Source organism: Ischnura elegans, chromosome 1 (genome assembly GCF_921293095.1).
Source record: "Ischnura elegans chromosome 1, ioIscEleg1.1, whole genome shotgun sequence".
NCBI lineage: Eukaryota > Metazoa > Arthropoda > Insecta > Odonata > Coenagrionidae > Ischnura > Ischnura elegans.
Window position 1 is genome coordinate 164,939,187 of NC_060246.1, and position 18,725 is coordinate 164,957,911.

Here is an 18,725-nt window from a genome sequence, read left to right on the forward strand (position 1 = left end):
CATCGTCCACATGTCCATACCAGCAATACACATATTTAACAAGTCCACTATCATGGGTTAGCAAAGTTTTTTCAAAATTGTCCATGCATAAGTCAGCGACAAACTCTTGTGATCCTTTCTCGAACCAGCTACTCTCAGCTTCCCGTATGAACGTAAGAATTGCTTCTTAAACTTCCTCAAAACATTGTTAGCAAATTTTTTCCCTCCGCAAAGTCTTTTTTGAGGGCCGGAAAGAGATGATATTCACATGGAGCGATATCTGGACTGTGAGGAGGGATATCAATCACTTTTCATCCAAATTGCTTGATGATTAACGCCGTTTTGTGGGCCACATTCTTGTCCCTTGTGGGCATCACCGCTTGTCCTAGATCTGTGTAATGCCTTTTATCAACCTGCCGCGTCTTTTGTTCTGGATAGCTCTTTGAAGTTTGCTTAGGGGCTTATATTGCCTCTTGTAGTTTATTTTTACATCCTTGGGCATGACCTTGACCAACAGGACACATTTTCTGTCCCAAAAGACAGAAGCCATAATCTTCTCCGCTGATTTTGAGAATTCCACTCCTCGTCATGAACGTTAAGGTGGCAAGCAGCAAATTTTCTGACCACTTTCATACTTTTTTTCAAGTTTAAACGGTTTGAATAACATACTTTTTTCATTTGGCAATAAAATTCAATCGAAGCAACCTTCTTTGAATGTAAAACATAATAACAAAACGCATTTCGCACTTGGCGAGAGCAGCAATCGGGACTCCCATTGTGAATGGGTTTCGGGCAAATAATTATCTTGCTAATGAGGAACTGTTTATGCAATGGCAAGGGGGAAGAAGTACCAATAAATATGATAGGGTGACTAGATATTGCATAGTGCTGCATGTGGTGACGCCCAGGTTTTGGAGGCCTTACTTTTCATATGCCCTCGTAATTTACTCTTGTACTAAAGTCACAGAACCACTTTCCCTCATAGAGAATCGATCATATCCTAACTTAATCCTATTACTAATTTCATACTATCATGCACAGCAAGCAAAAACCCTTAGTGGGCATATTTTATTTCAAAATTTAGCAACATTTGATAATTATTTCAGCTAATTTTACTTAATAAAAATGACCCATCTTTGCTTAAAAAAGAGGAACAACCAGTGTACATGGACTTAAAATCTGATTGGTGATATAAAACTAACTACTGGCATGAGGAGGAGGAGGTAGGGGGATGCGACGACATTGGAGCATCAGGAATGAGGGATGAAGCGTGAAGACACTGACACATGTTGTTTCATGTGACCACTCATTTTACTTTTGTCCAATCTCTTTTAAGACCATTCTGGGTAGTGGCTCTCTTCCTTTATTCATAAATGTGGCGATAACAACTCAATGCATGAATGGCATTACAGCTAAATCTCAGGATAGGGTAAAAAATTTCATGTGAAAAAGAGCCACAACACACAACTTCAAAGATAAAAAGTGAATTCCACATATCTGTTGTTAAATTTCAATGCCTCCCCTTAATTATAGCCACACTTCCTTGTTCTGCTCTGCGTCTTCTTTCTATTATGTCCCACCTTTATAGGCGAGGAAAGTAGCTTCTTATTGACCGTATGTTTAAATTTTCAGATGGGCTATTGTGATGGCTGAAGAAGTAAGTATCACATATAAATGTTCTACTAATTGTTGAGGCTAATCCTAGGTAAGTCAGTAATGAGCATTAGATTCAGTTGGTAAAAAAAGGAGGGAAATAAAACTGACCCAATGACAGTGCACTTGCACAAAAAATTTAGTTCTTATATCAGACTTACACCACTTTGTCCTGACTTTTCCAGAATTTAAAAATTCCCAGACAAATCCAGTTTTTCTTAGATGATTGTAACCCTGTATTAGGATAGTTTTACACTACTTCTAAATTCAGGTAGATAAATTCTTAAGTTGCCAGTAACAAATTTATAAAGAATAAATAAATGCCATTACCATGTACAGTAAACTCTCGATTATACGAAGCAGGATTTTACGAAGTTTTCGATTATACGAAGTGATAGTGCGGTCCCGGCGAAAAGCCTATGGTAAATACATGGTGCTATTCGATTATACGAAATGTTTCGAATTTACGAACCTCGGATCGGTCCCCAGGAGCAAAAGGCATTCGTTTATACGAACTATGGCGAAATATTTGTCAACAAAACTAGTTACGCCGGCGTAAGTAGCTAAAAAAATCAGCGCTTCCAACTGTGGTTCATCCAAAGTGTGAAATCGTAAATGATAGTGCAACTTTGGAGAGAAAGGGTTCGCCTAAAACCTCACGGTGGGAATTTAGGGGATGTAGGACTTAATTAAAATATCGCGACTGATATAATGCCCCTATTTACGTGCCTATTCGTAAACATTGCATCGACAATACTTCGTAGTCACTTCTTCTTAACATGTCAGGAAGGTCGAGCGGGGTATTTCGTACACTCCTAATTAACCCTTTGCACTGCTGTGAACGTACCTGGTACGTTCGCAAGGCAGGCTGCTGTGAACGTACTTCGAAGACTACTTGACTACTTTTCGCCGAAGCACTTCGAATGGTCCCTAATCCGGGACCCTTTCCTCGACGAGCTCACCCTCGCTGGCCCCTCTCTTCGACCCTCCGAGCGTGGGGCCTTTTCTCCCCAAAAGTGACCGCTCTGACTGCATTTTGAAAATCTATCAATCAATGCCATCATCACAAATAATTGTTTGCATCGCACTCCTGCCTATCAGGCATTCAAGTACGTCTCTGAACCTGCGATGAGGAATAATGACTTTGTTAAGTTTGCTAAAATGGCCAAGTTAATAAAATTGTCATTTTTCATCGCAGAAACACGGTTCAAAGACGTACTTTATTTCCTCCACTACAATCGCAAATTGCTGGAAATCGGCCGGATTCCCTTTGATAGCGCATCATGACGATGTTCTCGAGGTTGGCAATTGATACAACTAGCCTACTAGTAATTCTACTGCTATAATATCACGACTATGGTTGATTCGTTACGTTATACATTCCGGAAGCAGCAGCGGATAAAATCGCGGAGGAGATTAGAGGCTTAAAAGATGATTTTGAAAAATTCTTGGAAAAAGCAGGAAGAGCACAGCGCGCAACATCAGACGATTATATTGCCCTTGACGATGATCTCCGGGCTTGCGACAATGGGACGCCGGTACGTGCGTCGGAAGAAGCAGCGGCCGGGACTAGTCATAATAGCAGTGACGACGAAGATGAAAGTGAGGAAGTAATTTTACCAAATAAAAAAGAAGTACCCGCTGCCCTCCAAACATTAAGATATATTGATCTGGCTAACGAGTTAGGTCCCCAATTTCATTCCCATTTATGCAAGTGAGAAACCATGGTGGAAGCGGCGATGGATAAGGGCAAAAAGGAAAAAAATAATTGATATTTTAGTAGTATCTTTTCGTGTATATAATAGCCTTCCTGAATAAACAACTTAAATATCTTAAGTATTGGGCTCCATTAACCACCAACTTATTTTTCAGCCTACTCGTAATGAAGACGCACTTCTAACCGTGAACTTTATTTCTCGCGCGTCTCCCCGTTTTCCCATGCCGAGCGATCTTTCTTTCCAAAGTCTTTGTTTACTTCCTCCCGCGACCTTCTGCTGATCTTGCTGACACCCATCTTACGCATCCCAAACCCCTCCTTCCCCAGCATTTCCCATTCACCCCCTCCCCCCTAAGGTGACAGAGGTCGAGTGCGTCGCAAAAAATACGGCCCCCAAACGTAGACTGAGGCAGAGCTGAAGGCCATTTCCCCACCCTTCTTTCTCCTGCCCCCTTCACCACTGTTCACCACTTCTTTGTGCTGACCACACTTCTTTCCTCAGGCAATCCCCATCCCACTCTTATTCACCCCACCCGCTGGGAACGTTCCCCGATTGTGGAGAAGGGCATGGTTCATCTTTACCTGCAACGGGGGTTAGTTATTAACCGGAGAGAGGCTTAAGAAGTATCTTCCACTATCAGGGAAATGGTGCCGCGCTTATAATTCCCTCTCTTCTTCTCTGCTGACGTTTCAATTGAAATTATTTTCTTTGCTCTTTCCTCACTATATTTATTTACGATTATTGTGCGACTATTTTTAGTGCTCAAGCTAAGAAAATCTTTTCTCTACGTCAATGATTCTTTGCATAACTTTCAATACGGAGGAGAAAAGGGACACGAAAAGTAAATGAGGTGAATGTACAGGTTTTTGCGTGTCATTTTTGGGGATTCACGCAAGTGAACCAATACTTCACACACGTTGAGAAATGATGAAACATCTCTTGTAGAAAACCAATCAATGCGGATAATAGCGTTTCCCTCTTTATTTCTCCGTTAATGGAAGATGTTTCTCCTGTCGTTTTCCGTCTGGAACCTTGCTCCTGTCGGCATAAAAGAAGAGAGAGAAATACTATATGAACATAGCACTTCACACCCGGTATGAAGAATATGGTCCGGATGAAGAATACAGTCTTTCGTAGCAACGTCTGCGAAGATGATGGAGCACAGTATCCGGACGGAGAGCTCAAACAGAATTTACTTCAAATATTCGCCAGAAGATAATCATATCCTACGAAATTTAGAATCGTAACTGAATCTCAACAAAAATAACCAATGGAAAAGATAGCACATTCAACTGAATATACAGAGTAACTCGAAATATTAACTTACGAAGGTTATTTAGGAAACGGGTGGAGGCCCTCGTTTTTCTTTTTTTTTTCTCGTCACTGAGCGATAGAGGGCGACATAAATGGCGGTTAGGCCGGCTGCCGCTAACATTCCGTGGGTGCTGGAAACAAATATCTATCTTACGTGAACTTAATAGTTGTTATTCGCTCCTAACCACAAATTTATAACATTAAATTCTTATAATAAACTTTGCAATTCATTATTTGATTACGTTTTCTAAACTGGTCGGGAATTTCTTAAGCGATCGTTGATGATGAAGTATGAACAAGAAATGAGAATTTTATGGTGGTATAATTATTTAACGATTTTTCACATCATAAATCGATAACAAAAAGCCTTTTCTATGAATTATACAGAGAATAACCACCGAAAACATTTAAATAAGACCACTAAAGACAGAAAACGGCGGAAGAAACAAAAGCGAACATTTTTTTCGTGACTTATGAAAAAGGTTTGAATTTACGAAACTCGATTTTACGAAGTGCCGATTTTCCGGTCCCACTGACTTCGTAAAATCAAGAGTTTACTGTATACCAGGCAAGTTCACATAGGAGGCAAATGGCCAGAAGTCACACAACTATCGTAAGGCTTCGGTAGCAAACAGCATTAGACCCCACCATTCACAGTCCCACCATTCAGAGCCCCACCATTCACAGTCAACCTTTCAAATCCCTCCATTCTCGACAAGACATGCATTTTTGACTCAACCCTACATCAGTGGAATGGGGTGATTCTGTCGTCAAGTTCTCTCAGATGACGTAGGTGATGACACAGCACCAATTTTCTAATGGGACCTAACTACAAAACTGAAAAAAGACATCCAATAATTTTTGGGCAGATTGCTGGGACAATGGCTCTAACAAGGTAAGATTAACAATCGGTGTCATCTGCTAGGTATGAATTCAGTTTCTCTAAACTATGGACTATAGAAAGCAATTACAACCTCAGGTTTTTGATGATTTATTTCATGCTGAGAAAATAATATTTTGGTTCAAGTAACTGTAGAATTTAAGAACTATTCCATTTCATCTTGAATTAGGCATAGAGAGTGCTCTAACATACTTCTACATTCAATTCAATCATTGTCCAGATATCACACGTTTTTCCTATAACATTTTAGTATCACTTTTCCCCGAGTAATAGCCATAGAGTACACACAGGTCTAATTTGGATTTTTAATCTGTAAAGGATAAAATAGAAAAGACAATCATTGGATAAGATAGGCGTGACTGAACCAATCCTAGCTATAAAAAGGGTACTCACTTTGAGCCTCAGGACTACGCGCTGCCACACTTCTCTTTCCTCGGGCAGAAATGGAGCCGTTGACAGGCCAACCGTCAGTCCTGCTGACGTCCATGGAAGCTTCCTAAAGCACAAAATAGCCATGATTTTCAACTCAACGGTGAAACAAAACAAAAGTATCTACAAAATGTTTGTAAAAATTACTTCAAGATACAGGGAAACTAGGTTAGTACGTTCCTCCTCCATGAGAGTGTGGAACGATAAAAATGCATGGTTGACAAACTTACGAAATACCTTGAAAGATTTGTACTATTTCCCTGAGAATAAAATTTTTTGTTTAAGTTATTAGAAAACAAAATACTTCCCATTTTATATAAGCAGGTGTACATAGAGATTCTTAAAAACCTTGTCCATAATAATTTTGGGCATTATTTGTTTTCAGTGCGATGCAGAAGTTGAATTTTGATTGAGTTACACAGTTGAAATTTGAAACATTTACATGTGATAGTTTCATTTGAATACAGGTTTTCATGAATAATATGAAAAACAAAAGGTAACCTAAATAGGGAAAATCTCTTCAGAGTTACCCTTCCCCCTCTGCCTCACCCAAACAGGCTCCTGTGCTTCCCATTGGTCAAAGGTTTGAATGCCCCAATGATCTAATCCAATCACACCACAAGCATAAACTCAACACTATGAAATCAAGGGTACAGATGCACGCATTACATCACTGCCAATAAAGAATATGAATGTCCTAAAATAGTATTTTTCAACTATGAACCTATAGATCATGCATCAAATTTTTGATGGAATACTCGAGTACAAAGATGAGTGTAAGGGGTTACAAGTTATTCCTCAATTCTTAATTGTTTTGTTGTAACTGTGTAACATTCTTTTATGTATTGTTAATTCAGAATCTCTTGTGTGTTTATCTTTTTTGACGGGTCCTATATATGTTTTTGCATATCTTTTGACACCAATAAATTTATTATTATTATTATTAGTTCCACACAATGATGAGTGAGGGGGGAAACCAAAGAAAACAAAGGTGAAGTCTTACCTCAGCCATGGACTGGTCCATCTGGTCATCGACGGTGTGACCAGCCATGCCATTCTCACGTGCTGCCATCGGTAGCCTCTTGACCTTCTTACTAATGGCTTCACTGCCTAGTCTCTGGTTGGCCCCAGCAGCTGAACTATTGGCGGCAGCTGCCGTGGCGGAAGCAGCAGCTGCAGCCCCAGGTGCACCGGCCAACGGAGGAAAGGGCGTGCAGTCTTCTTCGTCAGAGTCGCTCAAGCCGTACTTGGAAAAGTGATCAACCTGAGAGGGATCATAAGAAGGGCAATCCCACTGATGACACAGGCACATTTTAAACACAGCATACTCCCGATTATCCAGGCTAATGATGGGGAGAGGCAGTACAAATAATCACAAAACGCCAATAATACAAACTACATATCTCTCTATAATTTCATGCAATTTTCAAAATTTACATAAATCAAACACTCTATCATTACATTACGCACATTGTCTCTTATTTTAGATTGCTTTCTGGAATCAATAAAGAGCTTTCTTTTCCTGACCGCAATCTATTTAGCGGCAATGATGTGACCAATCGTATTCCTATAACACCTAGTTTCTGAAAACCGTGGCCGTGAGATCACCGATTCAGAAAAGTGGTTGGCACAAATGCTTCAAAACCACTGTGCGATGTTGGAAACAACACTATCAGGCCACATGGTCATATATTCACTGAGCACGATCTTGTCAGCAATACTTGGAAAAAAGGAGCACAGACCTACTGTGAAGACAATAGGTGTGCAAGCATGCTGTTGCGCATTCTACACTGGCGGGTGCCTAGCTATGACTCATGCTTAGAGCTCTGTGAAATTTGCGAGATGCGATATCACAAAATAACAGGAAACAATGCAAACCCAGTAAATATAAACGAAATTTCACGTTTTATGCGATTTGAGGTGAATTAGCGAAAAAAACAAATTTAATAAGTCACATTCTATTAAGGCCTGAGCCTTCATTTTTTAACGCTGCTGAAGTTTATTTAATTCATTTACTTACGATTCCAAGGCCAATTGGCTTCTTTTGTCTCGTGCTTATTGCATTTGTGTAATAAGGTGAACTGATGTGATGTCTCTTCCAGAATTTGCCATGAAATTAATAACGGCGTTTGCTTTGCATTTATCAATCCTGAAATTCTCGGAAATATCTAGAATGATGCACTTTCTCTCCTGATTAATTAGATATCCTGAATCAATAAAGTGCTGAAAGAAATTTAGCGCGGCTGCGAAAGAGCCGAAATATAAGCTCATGCGTCAGTGCAGAGCAGTAATTCTGGTGACTAACCGCGACACCGTAGACAGTGTTATTGGATAACTTGTAGCAGGAAAACCTTAAGTTTGGGTCTAACTTAACAATTTTGTATACTAAAATATGGCCACTGGCTAGGAACAGAAGAGTGCTTTCAGACGAGACGACTTTCCACCAGCCACTGTTCACGGCACGGCACACGGTGTGGCGAGCAAGTCATCTCGTCTGAAAGCGGCATGAATTTCATGTCATCTTACCATGAACAGCGGCCGGCGAAAAGTCATTTCAAGTAAAAGCGGTCTCAATGAAGCACTGCCTGCATTTCACACCGTAGACATTGACCAGATTGAAATGGGCGCCGTGGTGACCACGACACCAATTTCATTCAGCTTTTATGTAGGTTATGTGAACCAAAAAATAATAAAAATGTGCAAAAATTGTAACTCTATAATAACACCACCAAGATTTTCTATAGCACCGAAAAAACACAGTTTTAAAACGGATTTTAGTAAATACTTTCACGGACCTCTACTTATGCTACCTCTACTTCCACTTCTCCCACTGCCTTCGCTTCTACTGTTCCCTTCCCCTCCAGTTTGACCTCGACTAGTCACGGCATAAACATGTCCTAGTGTGACGAAATCTCCGGCTCGTTTGGGCCGTATTCAACCACATGCAAGGCCACGGCAATAATTGTGCACTTGCGGTATGAAATTTAAAATTGAAGACCGTAGATAAAATTTCTCTTAATTTAAGATTGGTTAACCATTGAAGAATCTTCTCAAATTAATCAAGAGTTTTTTTCCCGCTGCTGTTCGTCGCCCCTGCGATGCTAGAGTAGACGCCCAAGTAAACTTGAAACATTCCTAGTCAGCAAGTAAATAAAATAATTCCATTTTACGGAGAGGATTCTGAAGGAAATAACAAGCCCGGCATAGCCTTGCATTGAAATGCAAATATCCTGGTGCTCTCGCATCAGATTTAATTTTTTTTATATAGAAACACTGAAAACATTGAAGCAGCATGAACTCATACACACACAATTCGCAACACACATAAACTGCAGCCGGATAATCAGGAGCCTACAGTAATTCACAAATATTTATGCCTTAAACATTTTTTAAAAATATTTCTGCTCTCAATTGTCATAAAGCCATGATTTTTAGCTGATTTAAGAAGTAAATATTTGTTCATTATGATACAATATTTATCATGACAAAATAGAGCTATTGTACTTTCCTAAAATTGCCAAATACTTTAAAAAATTATTTATTTTTTTCTAATCCCTCTTATAATCATAAATTGCTTCAAGAATAATTATTTGTGGTCATTAACAATGCTCAAACCATTCGATATCAGGATAAAAGCAATGTCCATAGCATTTAAGCTCCTTAAAAGTATTAGACCGACGAGTAAAGAGAGTTTACCTTGAAGACCCAGGATCCAGTCTGAGGCCTGTATTCCACAAAACGGGTCCTCATCTGCGCACACACTCTCCTCAGCTTGCCCTCGTAGTCCATGGCTGCCAACCTCTCTGGATCCGTCACAGGAGATCTGGTGACTTTGTCTATGGGCCAGACACGATCAAGTGTCACCTGATAAAGCAGATACATGCCACTAAACTTGATGATATTTCATGAAACAGCATCTGGGTTGTTAAAAAATTCCCACATGCAAATTCCCAGGCTTATCCCTTCAAAAAATCTTTATTTCCCCTTTTCCAAACTTACCCGCTGACCTTTGCATGAAAGTTCTGCTTACTAAATGGCTGGTTACAAGGTACATTAATCTGCATGAGTTTCTGTCCAAATATATGAAATTTTGGCAGACTGGAATGGACGGTGTGCATGTTAGCATGAACCAAATGAGAACATGTTCCATATTATGTACATGCATTCGCACGGGTTGGGTGGTTAGGTACACGGTGAATTTGACAGTACATTCAGGCACACATACATTCATTTAGACATTAACTCGCACAGCTTATTGGATGATGTAACCAGGCCTTCAGAGTCAATAAAAGTTGTTTTAGAAATGTGTTCAAGTGTTTCTTTTTAATCATATTTCTTCAGAGTGAGCATACAAAAAAAGATACTCGTAAAATTAATTTCAGCTGAATGAAAATCAAAAGAGCAAAGGCCCAGAGGCAGCCAACCATCCAGCAGAGTTCTTTTGATTCACACATCACGGCATAGATTTTCCCTGAAGCCATTGAAGAAATTCCCAGACATATAACAACGCCATTATTATCTTTCATTAACTCCAGGTACATTTCCAAGCAAACTTAAGCGTATTAAAAATTTAGAAAGCAAAGACAAAGAAGAAGAAACCATCATCTCCATTTTACCTCATCTTCTGAAAAACTTAAAATACATTTGAAATCAACCAATAATAATAAAAAATAGTTCATGCAATCAACGGGTATTTAAGGTATGCCAATCAACAGTGAGCAAATTGGAAATGTACCACACACCTGTATATGTGTGTTAGAGAAATAAGCCATGGTGCACTGTGCACACTAAAATGAAGAAATTTGAACACTAGGATATTCACTAATTTCTGTGAGGAGTGTTCAACATTTGTGACTTACCTGAAAGAAACACTTTGCAATTTTCCAAACAGACAGACTTTATAATGACATAACAGAGTCAAAAGGAATGGTAAGCAAGATGCTTGTGTAGATAGATCAGTTATGGATTAAACTGAATTCATGGGTGTCATCACATCACTTATTTCCGCCTTTGTTATCATAAATTGCACTATTCATAACCTACTGAATGTTTCTATTACCATAAATGGCTTTGCGTTCTAAGTCAAAATCTGCAACGGGGGAACAGAGGGAATTACACATGAGGTAGGGAGTGTCACTAGACACTTGGGATGCTGCTTGTTGATCTTAGATTGCTTGAGATATTAATGACAGATGTCTTTCAGAGAGACATGGAAAACACGATCTCCACTATTTTTCTGGGTCTAACAGAAATGGTGAAATAAGAGAGGAATTTTCAGAAAAAAATAGATATAGGAATTTGTTTCCTTCCTGAACAATAAAAGACCTTGGTTGAATTCCACAATCAAATCACTCCAAACTCAACTTTTATACTCCCTGCCACACTATGCATAATTAATCAGGCATTAGCCAGATGCAATGTAATGTCAAGAGTTTTAAGGACTAGAATAATTAAATTATCTTAATCAAAGTGACAGCTTTCAATGTTATTAAAGCAACATAACACACACACAAGCTATTGCATCCACTTTCACAGAATCACCTGACATACCTGAGCTCGTCGATTTAATCCATGGCCAACAGGTGGCTTCTTTGAACTCTCCAATTTCTTCTCTGCCACATTTCCAGGGCTTAAAGAAGATTGCTCCACATCATCTTCCTCTTCATCATCACCATCACCAGGGTAAACAACGATTTCTTTGTGCCGAAAGTGAACTGTAAAACATTGAAAGGAAAAAATAAACACAATTTAAAATGAGAAAATTGGCCACAATAATACTGAGAGAAGTTAAAGAATGTTAACTATGGACTGATAGAAAAAAATACATTCATAGGCTAGACTCTCCCAATCTCCGAAGCTAATGGGGTAATGAAATACACCTGGTACATGTACTGAGCATGGATATAGGATATGAACAGTTTAATAGTCTAGGGGATTATTTTTAAAAAGGAAAAAAAATTCTCAATGCTGATGAATATGCAAAATGAAAGTTCTTCATTATTTATGGAGATGCACAAACACTTTAAAATCCACATGGATCAAATCAAATTTGGCAAGATTCAGTGCACCACCATGTGTTTCAACACTGAAAAATTCCAAACATTTATAGTGAGCATGATTCGGCTTTTTCAAAATGTAAGTTGCAGACTCCAACACCCCTAATTTACACAGGGTAGCCACTGAAATATAATACTGAAATATCCTGAATTTTTCAGAAATTTCTCATAATTTTTTCGGCTTTCTCAGTGAATTTATAACATAGAATTAATGAAATTACAAATGATAACATATGATTAAGTACAAAACAATAATTAAAAAAGATTTATCCAAACCATATAAAGAACTAATTATTAGAATAATGTTTTACACTTATCAAAGTGTAGTTACGTTTCTTCAGTAATTCAGACATTGTTTCATAACGTCAGGCTAGCTGGGGAAGGGTGAAGTTATAGCCTACACTTAAGAACATTTGAAATTTAGCTGAAAAAAAAGTATTTGAAAATAACACTAAGTCAACCTAAAATTATTAGAGTAAACTAACTACAGCTTTCTGAGTCAGAAAAATGTTAACAAAACAATATAAGACTGGCCTCTATAGATAAATAGTGATTCCTCCTACTAACCAATTTCATCCAAGTTAAGCCCAGCGACATCAAATGAATCGAAGAAGAAGACATTCCCATAGCCCTCCCTGCCCACAGTGAAGTTTTCCACAATGACAGAGACCGCCTTGCCGCCCTCTCCATCGTCCACCTCCTCCACCATGGAGGCGAGCTCGTCCATCGAAGGGATTGTGTAGTAGCCAGAGCGACGGAGGACAATGCCCGTGGGGTGCGGCTCCCCCTCATCCCCCTCCTCATCCTCCCCATGGCGCCTTCGCAGCGACTCCACCGAGAGCGCCTCCCTCGCTAAACTGCCACTGCGCCTCCCTCCTTCGCCAGCCAAATCAATGCTGGACGACACCTCACCGTCCAGCTCATCCTCCGCACCATCTAGATGTCCCCTCTCCCCAACTGCAACCACAAAAAACAATCACAATTAACAAGGAAAACACCACAACAAAGAAATTCACATCGAAAACATTCCATTTTGGCATTTCTTAGCCACCAGAGTTGTCGCAAGATTCCCGAATCAAAATTCCCGGACTTTTCAATGACTAATGCAATTGTTTGCCCCGACTTCTTCACACTCTCCTTTCAATCCTTGCACAACATTTCTACTGTGCTAAACCAATCACGGCCAACTTCACCTGTGATTCAAGTTTAGCAGGGAAATATGAGCACACTGTACTTCTAACCAGTTATTCAGAGTAGCTAGTATAGTGGTCCAGTTTCCTATGCGAGAAACAACAAAAATGAACAGGAAGTGGAGGAATTAGCTTTTAGAAGCAAGAAAAATAACAAATATGAGTTAATAAAAAGTACATGGATAATATTATGGATTGGAGGAAATTGCTTATAGAATTTGTTCGAAGTAAGAAAACTAATAAATTTTTGTCAATAAAATAAAAATATTTCATGCAAAGTAATTTCACCAGAACCTTAACCCTTTCACTCCCAAGCGGCCGATATATCGGCTGCGGCCTTCCTACCCAATATGCCCAAGCGGCCGATATATCGGCCGCTTGCTTAGAACAATATTTCACATAAACTATGATGTGTAATTATTTAATTTATTTTTATAATGAATGTATACATATTTTGCTATCCTAATGTATTTATTATATAATTTAATTTATACTTTTAATATTTTAATGGACGCTATTTCGTTAACTCTTTGTAAAATCTGACTCATTTTGTCGAAATTCTTACGCCACTTTATAACTAACAAGGGGAATACACGACCATCGGGTCGCCAATCGAGCTCAAATTTTGCGATTCGGTAGTTTATGGGTACAAATGTAATATGCCGAAGCGAGACGACGCACTTCTCGTAAAATTCCGAGAAAAAAAGCAATTAAAAATCGTAAAAAATGAAGCTACGCTTTATAACCTGTTTTGAACGCCTATGTTAATGAAGTGGGCGACAGCCCAGTGGATATGGTATCCGACTATGGTTGTGAAGGTAGCGTGTTTGATGCTCGCTCAGGGAACTTTTTTTGTGTTAATTTTTAAGAATTTTATTGTTTAAATTTTTAAAGTTCGTTTTCTTATCTTCAATACTACTATTGAATATATTTTTAAAAGTTTTTTTAAAATATTTAAATCAGGAATGGATCAGCTTGGGATTAGGAACTGAGGATGAAGGATGATTAGAAACCCGGCGTCGGCATTAGCCTGCTCTTAACGAAAGGTGCCAAGGGGACCACGGCTTAACATCCCATCCGACGGACGGTGTATTGCACAACTAGTGTAATCCACATTACACGCAGGGATTGAATTTAGGAATGCCCCTTAATTCTTTACCGAGATTTGGATGTGGAAGGCCAGTACACTGCCTCACCACTCCAGTTAATCCTTTATTTGCAATTTTCAGGATGGAACTCATTATAAAGATATGCAAAGCAAAGTGATTTGTAGCACCACGAGCCAGCAGAAAATGCGTTTTTTCCACAACCACAACGACTGTCCATAATATTTTAAGGAAAACACACGTCATTCACATTTACGAAAAATTGTCTCGTGCCAGCGAGCTTCGAAGCAAACCATGCATATTTTAACATGTTTTGGAAAATCAGAGCACTTAATTGGTTATGAATTAACGCATGTATTTTTATTGCGTCTTCTCTTGACACAATATCCCGATTTTCCTCCAATAGAATCGAGGAATTTGTAAATGTTTTATAAATATTTTCACCTGCCTGAAAAAATACACGTCGCATGGCTGGCATAATGGGGTACATTTTGGAGGTATCACTTGCAGAGTGCACGATGCCTCTCCGTTGTCATCTGCAAAAATGTAATCGTAAATTGTGGGATTCGTCTGCCCTCCCCACGAATCTATTAAAAGTAGAAACTTCTCTCCGTTGACATGTGATTTCATCACATTTTCTAAAAAGGTCTCATAAATATTTGTCGTCAGTTTTCCCGATTTTGACCACGTTACTACCACATTTTTAAATCTTTCGATCAAATGATCGACATTTCTTTTCTCTATTGGTCCAAATTTTCCACCAGGTTCTTGAAGGCACAAAAACACCTTGGGTAATAGCTTTCCTGACAGAGTCATGCCATACTGGACTGTGTACGAGTGAGTTAACTTATTCAGGCTTTTCTTCTTCACCAGAACCGTTTTAACTCCCTTCAGGTCGAGAGACCTATCAAATGAAGACTGATACAGGCAGCCCGTTTGGTCGGTATTAATAACCAGTTCAGCATCAAACGAGGGATTAGGGATCTCATCTGCGTCCTGAACGTCTCTGCACTTTGCAGAATTTCCTCAAGTGTTGTTGCGTCTCTTGCACTGATGAATTTTGTTATCTTCCTTTGCCGTATGTAAAATTTTGATTTAAACTTTGCTGCCCAAGAAATACTGGCAGTAAAACGAATATTTTCAGATGGAAGTGGCGATGCTGCTGCCATGGCCCACTGCATTACGTGCGTCTTTATTAATGTAATACATTGGTACGTATGACTACGTACTTTCCACGATGTAACATTTTATCTATTATTTTTCCAAGAAAAAATATCACCAATAATGACTGGACCATCACGCATAACGGACAAGGATATTTTGGAAATTTTAGACAGTTCATCCAATGAAAGTGAATCAGAGTACAACGAAAGTGACAGTGAGTCGGGGAAAAAGTGATGGAGATCAGCATTCGTTTCAGTCTTCGGATGAGCTGGACACTGACGAAAACAGTGACAACGGAGAATGGAGGGAAGTACAAGCTCCTGAAGAACAAATTCCCATTAAGTTCAAGTTCCAAGAAGTAAGAGTGACTGTGAAAAAAGGCAAAATTTATTCCTACGTGATATTTTAAACATGAGACTTATCAAAAGTGTACCTATGTACTTATTTCATTAACAACTTGAACAAATAATGAAAAATCCTCCGTGAAACAATTTTCATCATATTTGTTAGCCTTCATTTTTATAGAAATAACATTGCGTATGTAAGTCATTCATATTTTTTAATGAATGCAATGTTAACATTTAAACAATTCCTCTAGCTATAATTTAAAGTAACAATAATTTGTATTATTTAAGGCCTAGATATATAAATATATACATATTTCATTGTTTTTTTTACAGAAGACTGGCTTAGGCACTGCTCAAAAGTGATTGAGACAGATTTAAACAATTAAATTTTTATGGCAACATTTTTTCTGTTTATGCATAAAAAATTAGATAGATCTGTCAAAAACTAAATTTTTAATGTAAGTCAATTTTCAATCATTGCAAAATGAAAAAAATACTACGAATAAATAAGCCATAAAGTTAAGTTTTTTGTAAAAAATTTTAAAAGTACTAAGTTTATAAATTTATTATTGCAAAACTAAAATTTATACATTATGATAATTAACATTTTTGAAAACGTCATTTAATTTTACATGTGTGTGATTTTTTCCATGTCTATAAAACCTAAAATAAATCTATAAGAATTTTTACAAAAAGTATTAATAATTTCATTAAAAAACCCTTGGGAATTTTGGGCATGCATATTGAAAAATGCTTGGGAGTGAAAGGGTTAATATTCCTTAAGAAAAAACTTTAATATTTTTCTAACGAATAACTTTATTTTAACACTAGAATGCCGGGAAATTTGTATCCCCTAGAATGCCGGGAGGGTGTCAATTTGACACCCATGTTTTTATATGCATGTTACGATTCAGATTAGTTTTATTTCGGAGTCGATAGTGTCAACTTTTGTTTGATACTGATTTTGTGCCCTAATATTAAAAAAAACTTAATGTTTTAATAGAGTACCATTGAAGTAAAAAATCTTTTACAAAAAAATACTCTCCTGGAATGCGGCATCCATCGAAAAGATTGCTCTGAAACGTCGGAGGACGCATGAAAGTGCAATAATACCTATATATAATCTTGAATAGTTTTTTTTAAGTATTTATTGTTCACTGTAATTGGTTAAATTTTATGTGCATAAAACAATTAAAATGAATATGACAGGATTGTTTTTCTTTTTATTATTATCGTAACTTTTTTTCATCAATTTTTTGTCATAGAATGTAGAAGTGTGCTTCACCGTTGTGGCCACAAAACTACGAACTTTTTAAAAATAAAATACAAAAACTTCGTATGAACCCAAAAAGAAATCGAATACTTTTTCATACAGACTCACAATAAGCTTCATCTATATACAGTAAACTCTTGATTTTACGAAGCAGGATTTTACGAAGTTTTCGATTATACGAAGTGATATTGCGGTCCCGGCGAAAAGCCTATGCTAAATACATGGCGCTATTCGATTATACGAAGTTTCGATTATACGAAATTTTTTGAATTTACGAACCTCGGCTCGGTCCCTAGGAGCAAATAGAATTCGTTTATACGAACTACGGCGAAAAATTTGTCAACAAAACTAGTTACGCCGGCGTAAGTAGCTAAAAAATCAGCGCTTTCAACTGTGGTCCATCAAAAGTGCGAAATCGTAAATGATAATGCAACTTTGGAGAGAAATGGGTCGCCAAAAACCTCACTGTGGGAATTTAGGGGGAGTAGGAGTTCAGTTAAAATAACGCGGCTGACATTATGCCCCTATTTACGTGCCTGTTCGTAAACATGGCATCGACAATAATTCGTAGTTTAACATGTCAGGAAGGTCGCGCGGAGTATTTCGTACACCCCTAATTAACCCTTTGCACTGCTGTGAACGTACTTCGAAGACTACTTGACTACTTTTCGCCGAAGCACTTCGAAGGGTCCCTAATCCGGGACCCTTTCCTCGACGAGCTCACCCTCGCTGGCCCCTGAAACTGGGCTATTTTTTAATGCATTACCTGACGCAACCCTGGGTTTCAAAGGGCAAAGGTGCCATGGGGGAAAAAGAGTAAAGTGCGTGTTACTGTGGGGCTGTGCGTCAACCAAACGGGCACGGACAAAATAAGCCCGTTGTCATTGGGAAATTTGAAAGGCCACGGTGCTTAAAACATGTAAAATTGGAAGCCCTCCCAGCTTTTTACCATGCAAATAAAAACAGCTGGATGACCCGAGAAATTTCCCAGCAAATGGTTGTACGTCTACAGAGAAAAATTGCTGGAGAGAACCGCAAAATTGTTTTAATAATGGATAATGCCACCGTCCATAAATTCGTGGAAGATCTAAAATTGGCTAATGTTCGAGTCCTCTTTTTACCCCCGAACTCGACTAGCAAGTCCCAGCCCTTGGACCAAGGCATTATCCAGGATTTTAAAGTCCTGTACCGGAAGAAGCTTGTGCGGTATTACTTGCGATGGATCGGTATGTATACATTCATCTATTTTGCTCATGTGCGTTTGGATATCGATTTAGATATTTTTATTCATGATTATCATTCTTTGAAATCTATTTGCTACTTTTATAAATGGGAACAGAAATTTATAACATCCCGAAATGGACGTTGATACATGCAATCCGCGCCATAATATCTTTTCGTGTATATATTGGCCTTTGTGAATGAACAGCTTAAATATCTTAAGTACTGGGCTCTATTTACCGCCAATTTATATTTCAAGCTTCTCGTAATGAAGACGCACTTCCAAGTCTAACCATGAACTTTCTTCTCACGCGCTTCCCCGTTCTCCCATGCTGGGGTTCTTTCTTTCCAAAGCCATTGTTTACTCCCTCCTG

General features: G+C 38.4%; 1 protein-coding gene across 2 annotated transcripts in view; it reads right to left on the bottom strand.

Annotated features, from left to right (window-relative positions):
- LOC124173131 (nuclear pore complex protein Nup98-Nup96) overlaps positions 1-18,725 on the bottom strand; it is a 121,257-nt gene that overhangs the window by 48,885 nt on the left and 53,647 nt on the right. For both annotated transcript variants that reach the window (XM_046552650.1, XM_046552641.1), the window contains 5 exons: positions 12,618-13,007; positions 11,545-11,708; positions 9,691-9,858; positions 6,998-7,258; positions 5,959-6,061 (listed from right to left, as the gene is read on the bottom strand). In XM_046552650.1, coding sequence (XP_046408606.1) covers positions 5,959-6,061; positions 6,998-7,258; positions 9,691-9,858; positions 11,545-11,708; positions 12,618-13,007 — 1,086 coding nt within the window. The remainder of the gene's footprint in view (positions 1-5,958; positions 6,062-6,997; positions 7,259-9,690; positions 9,859-11,544; positions 11,709-12,617; positions 13,008-18,725) is intronic.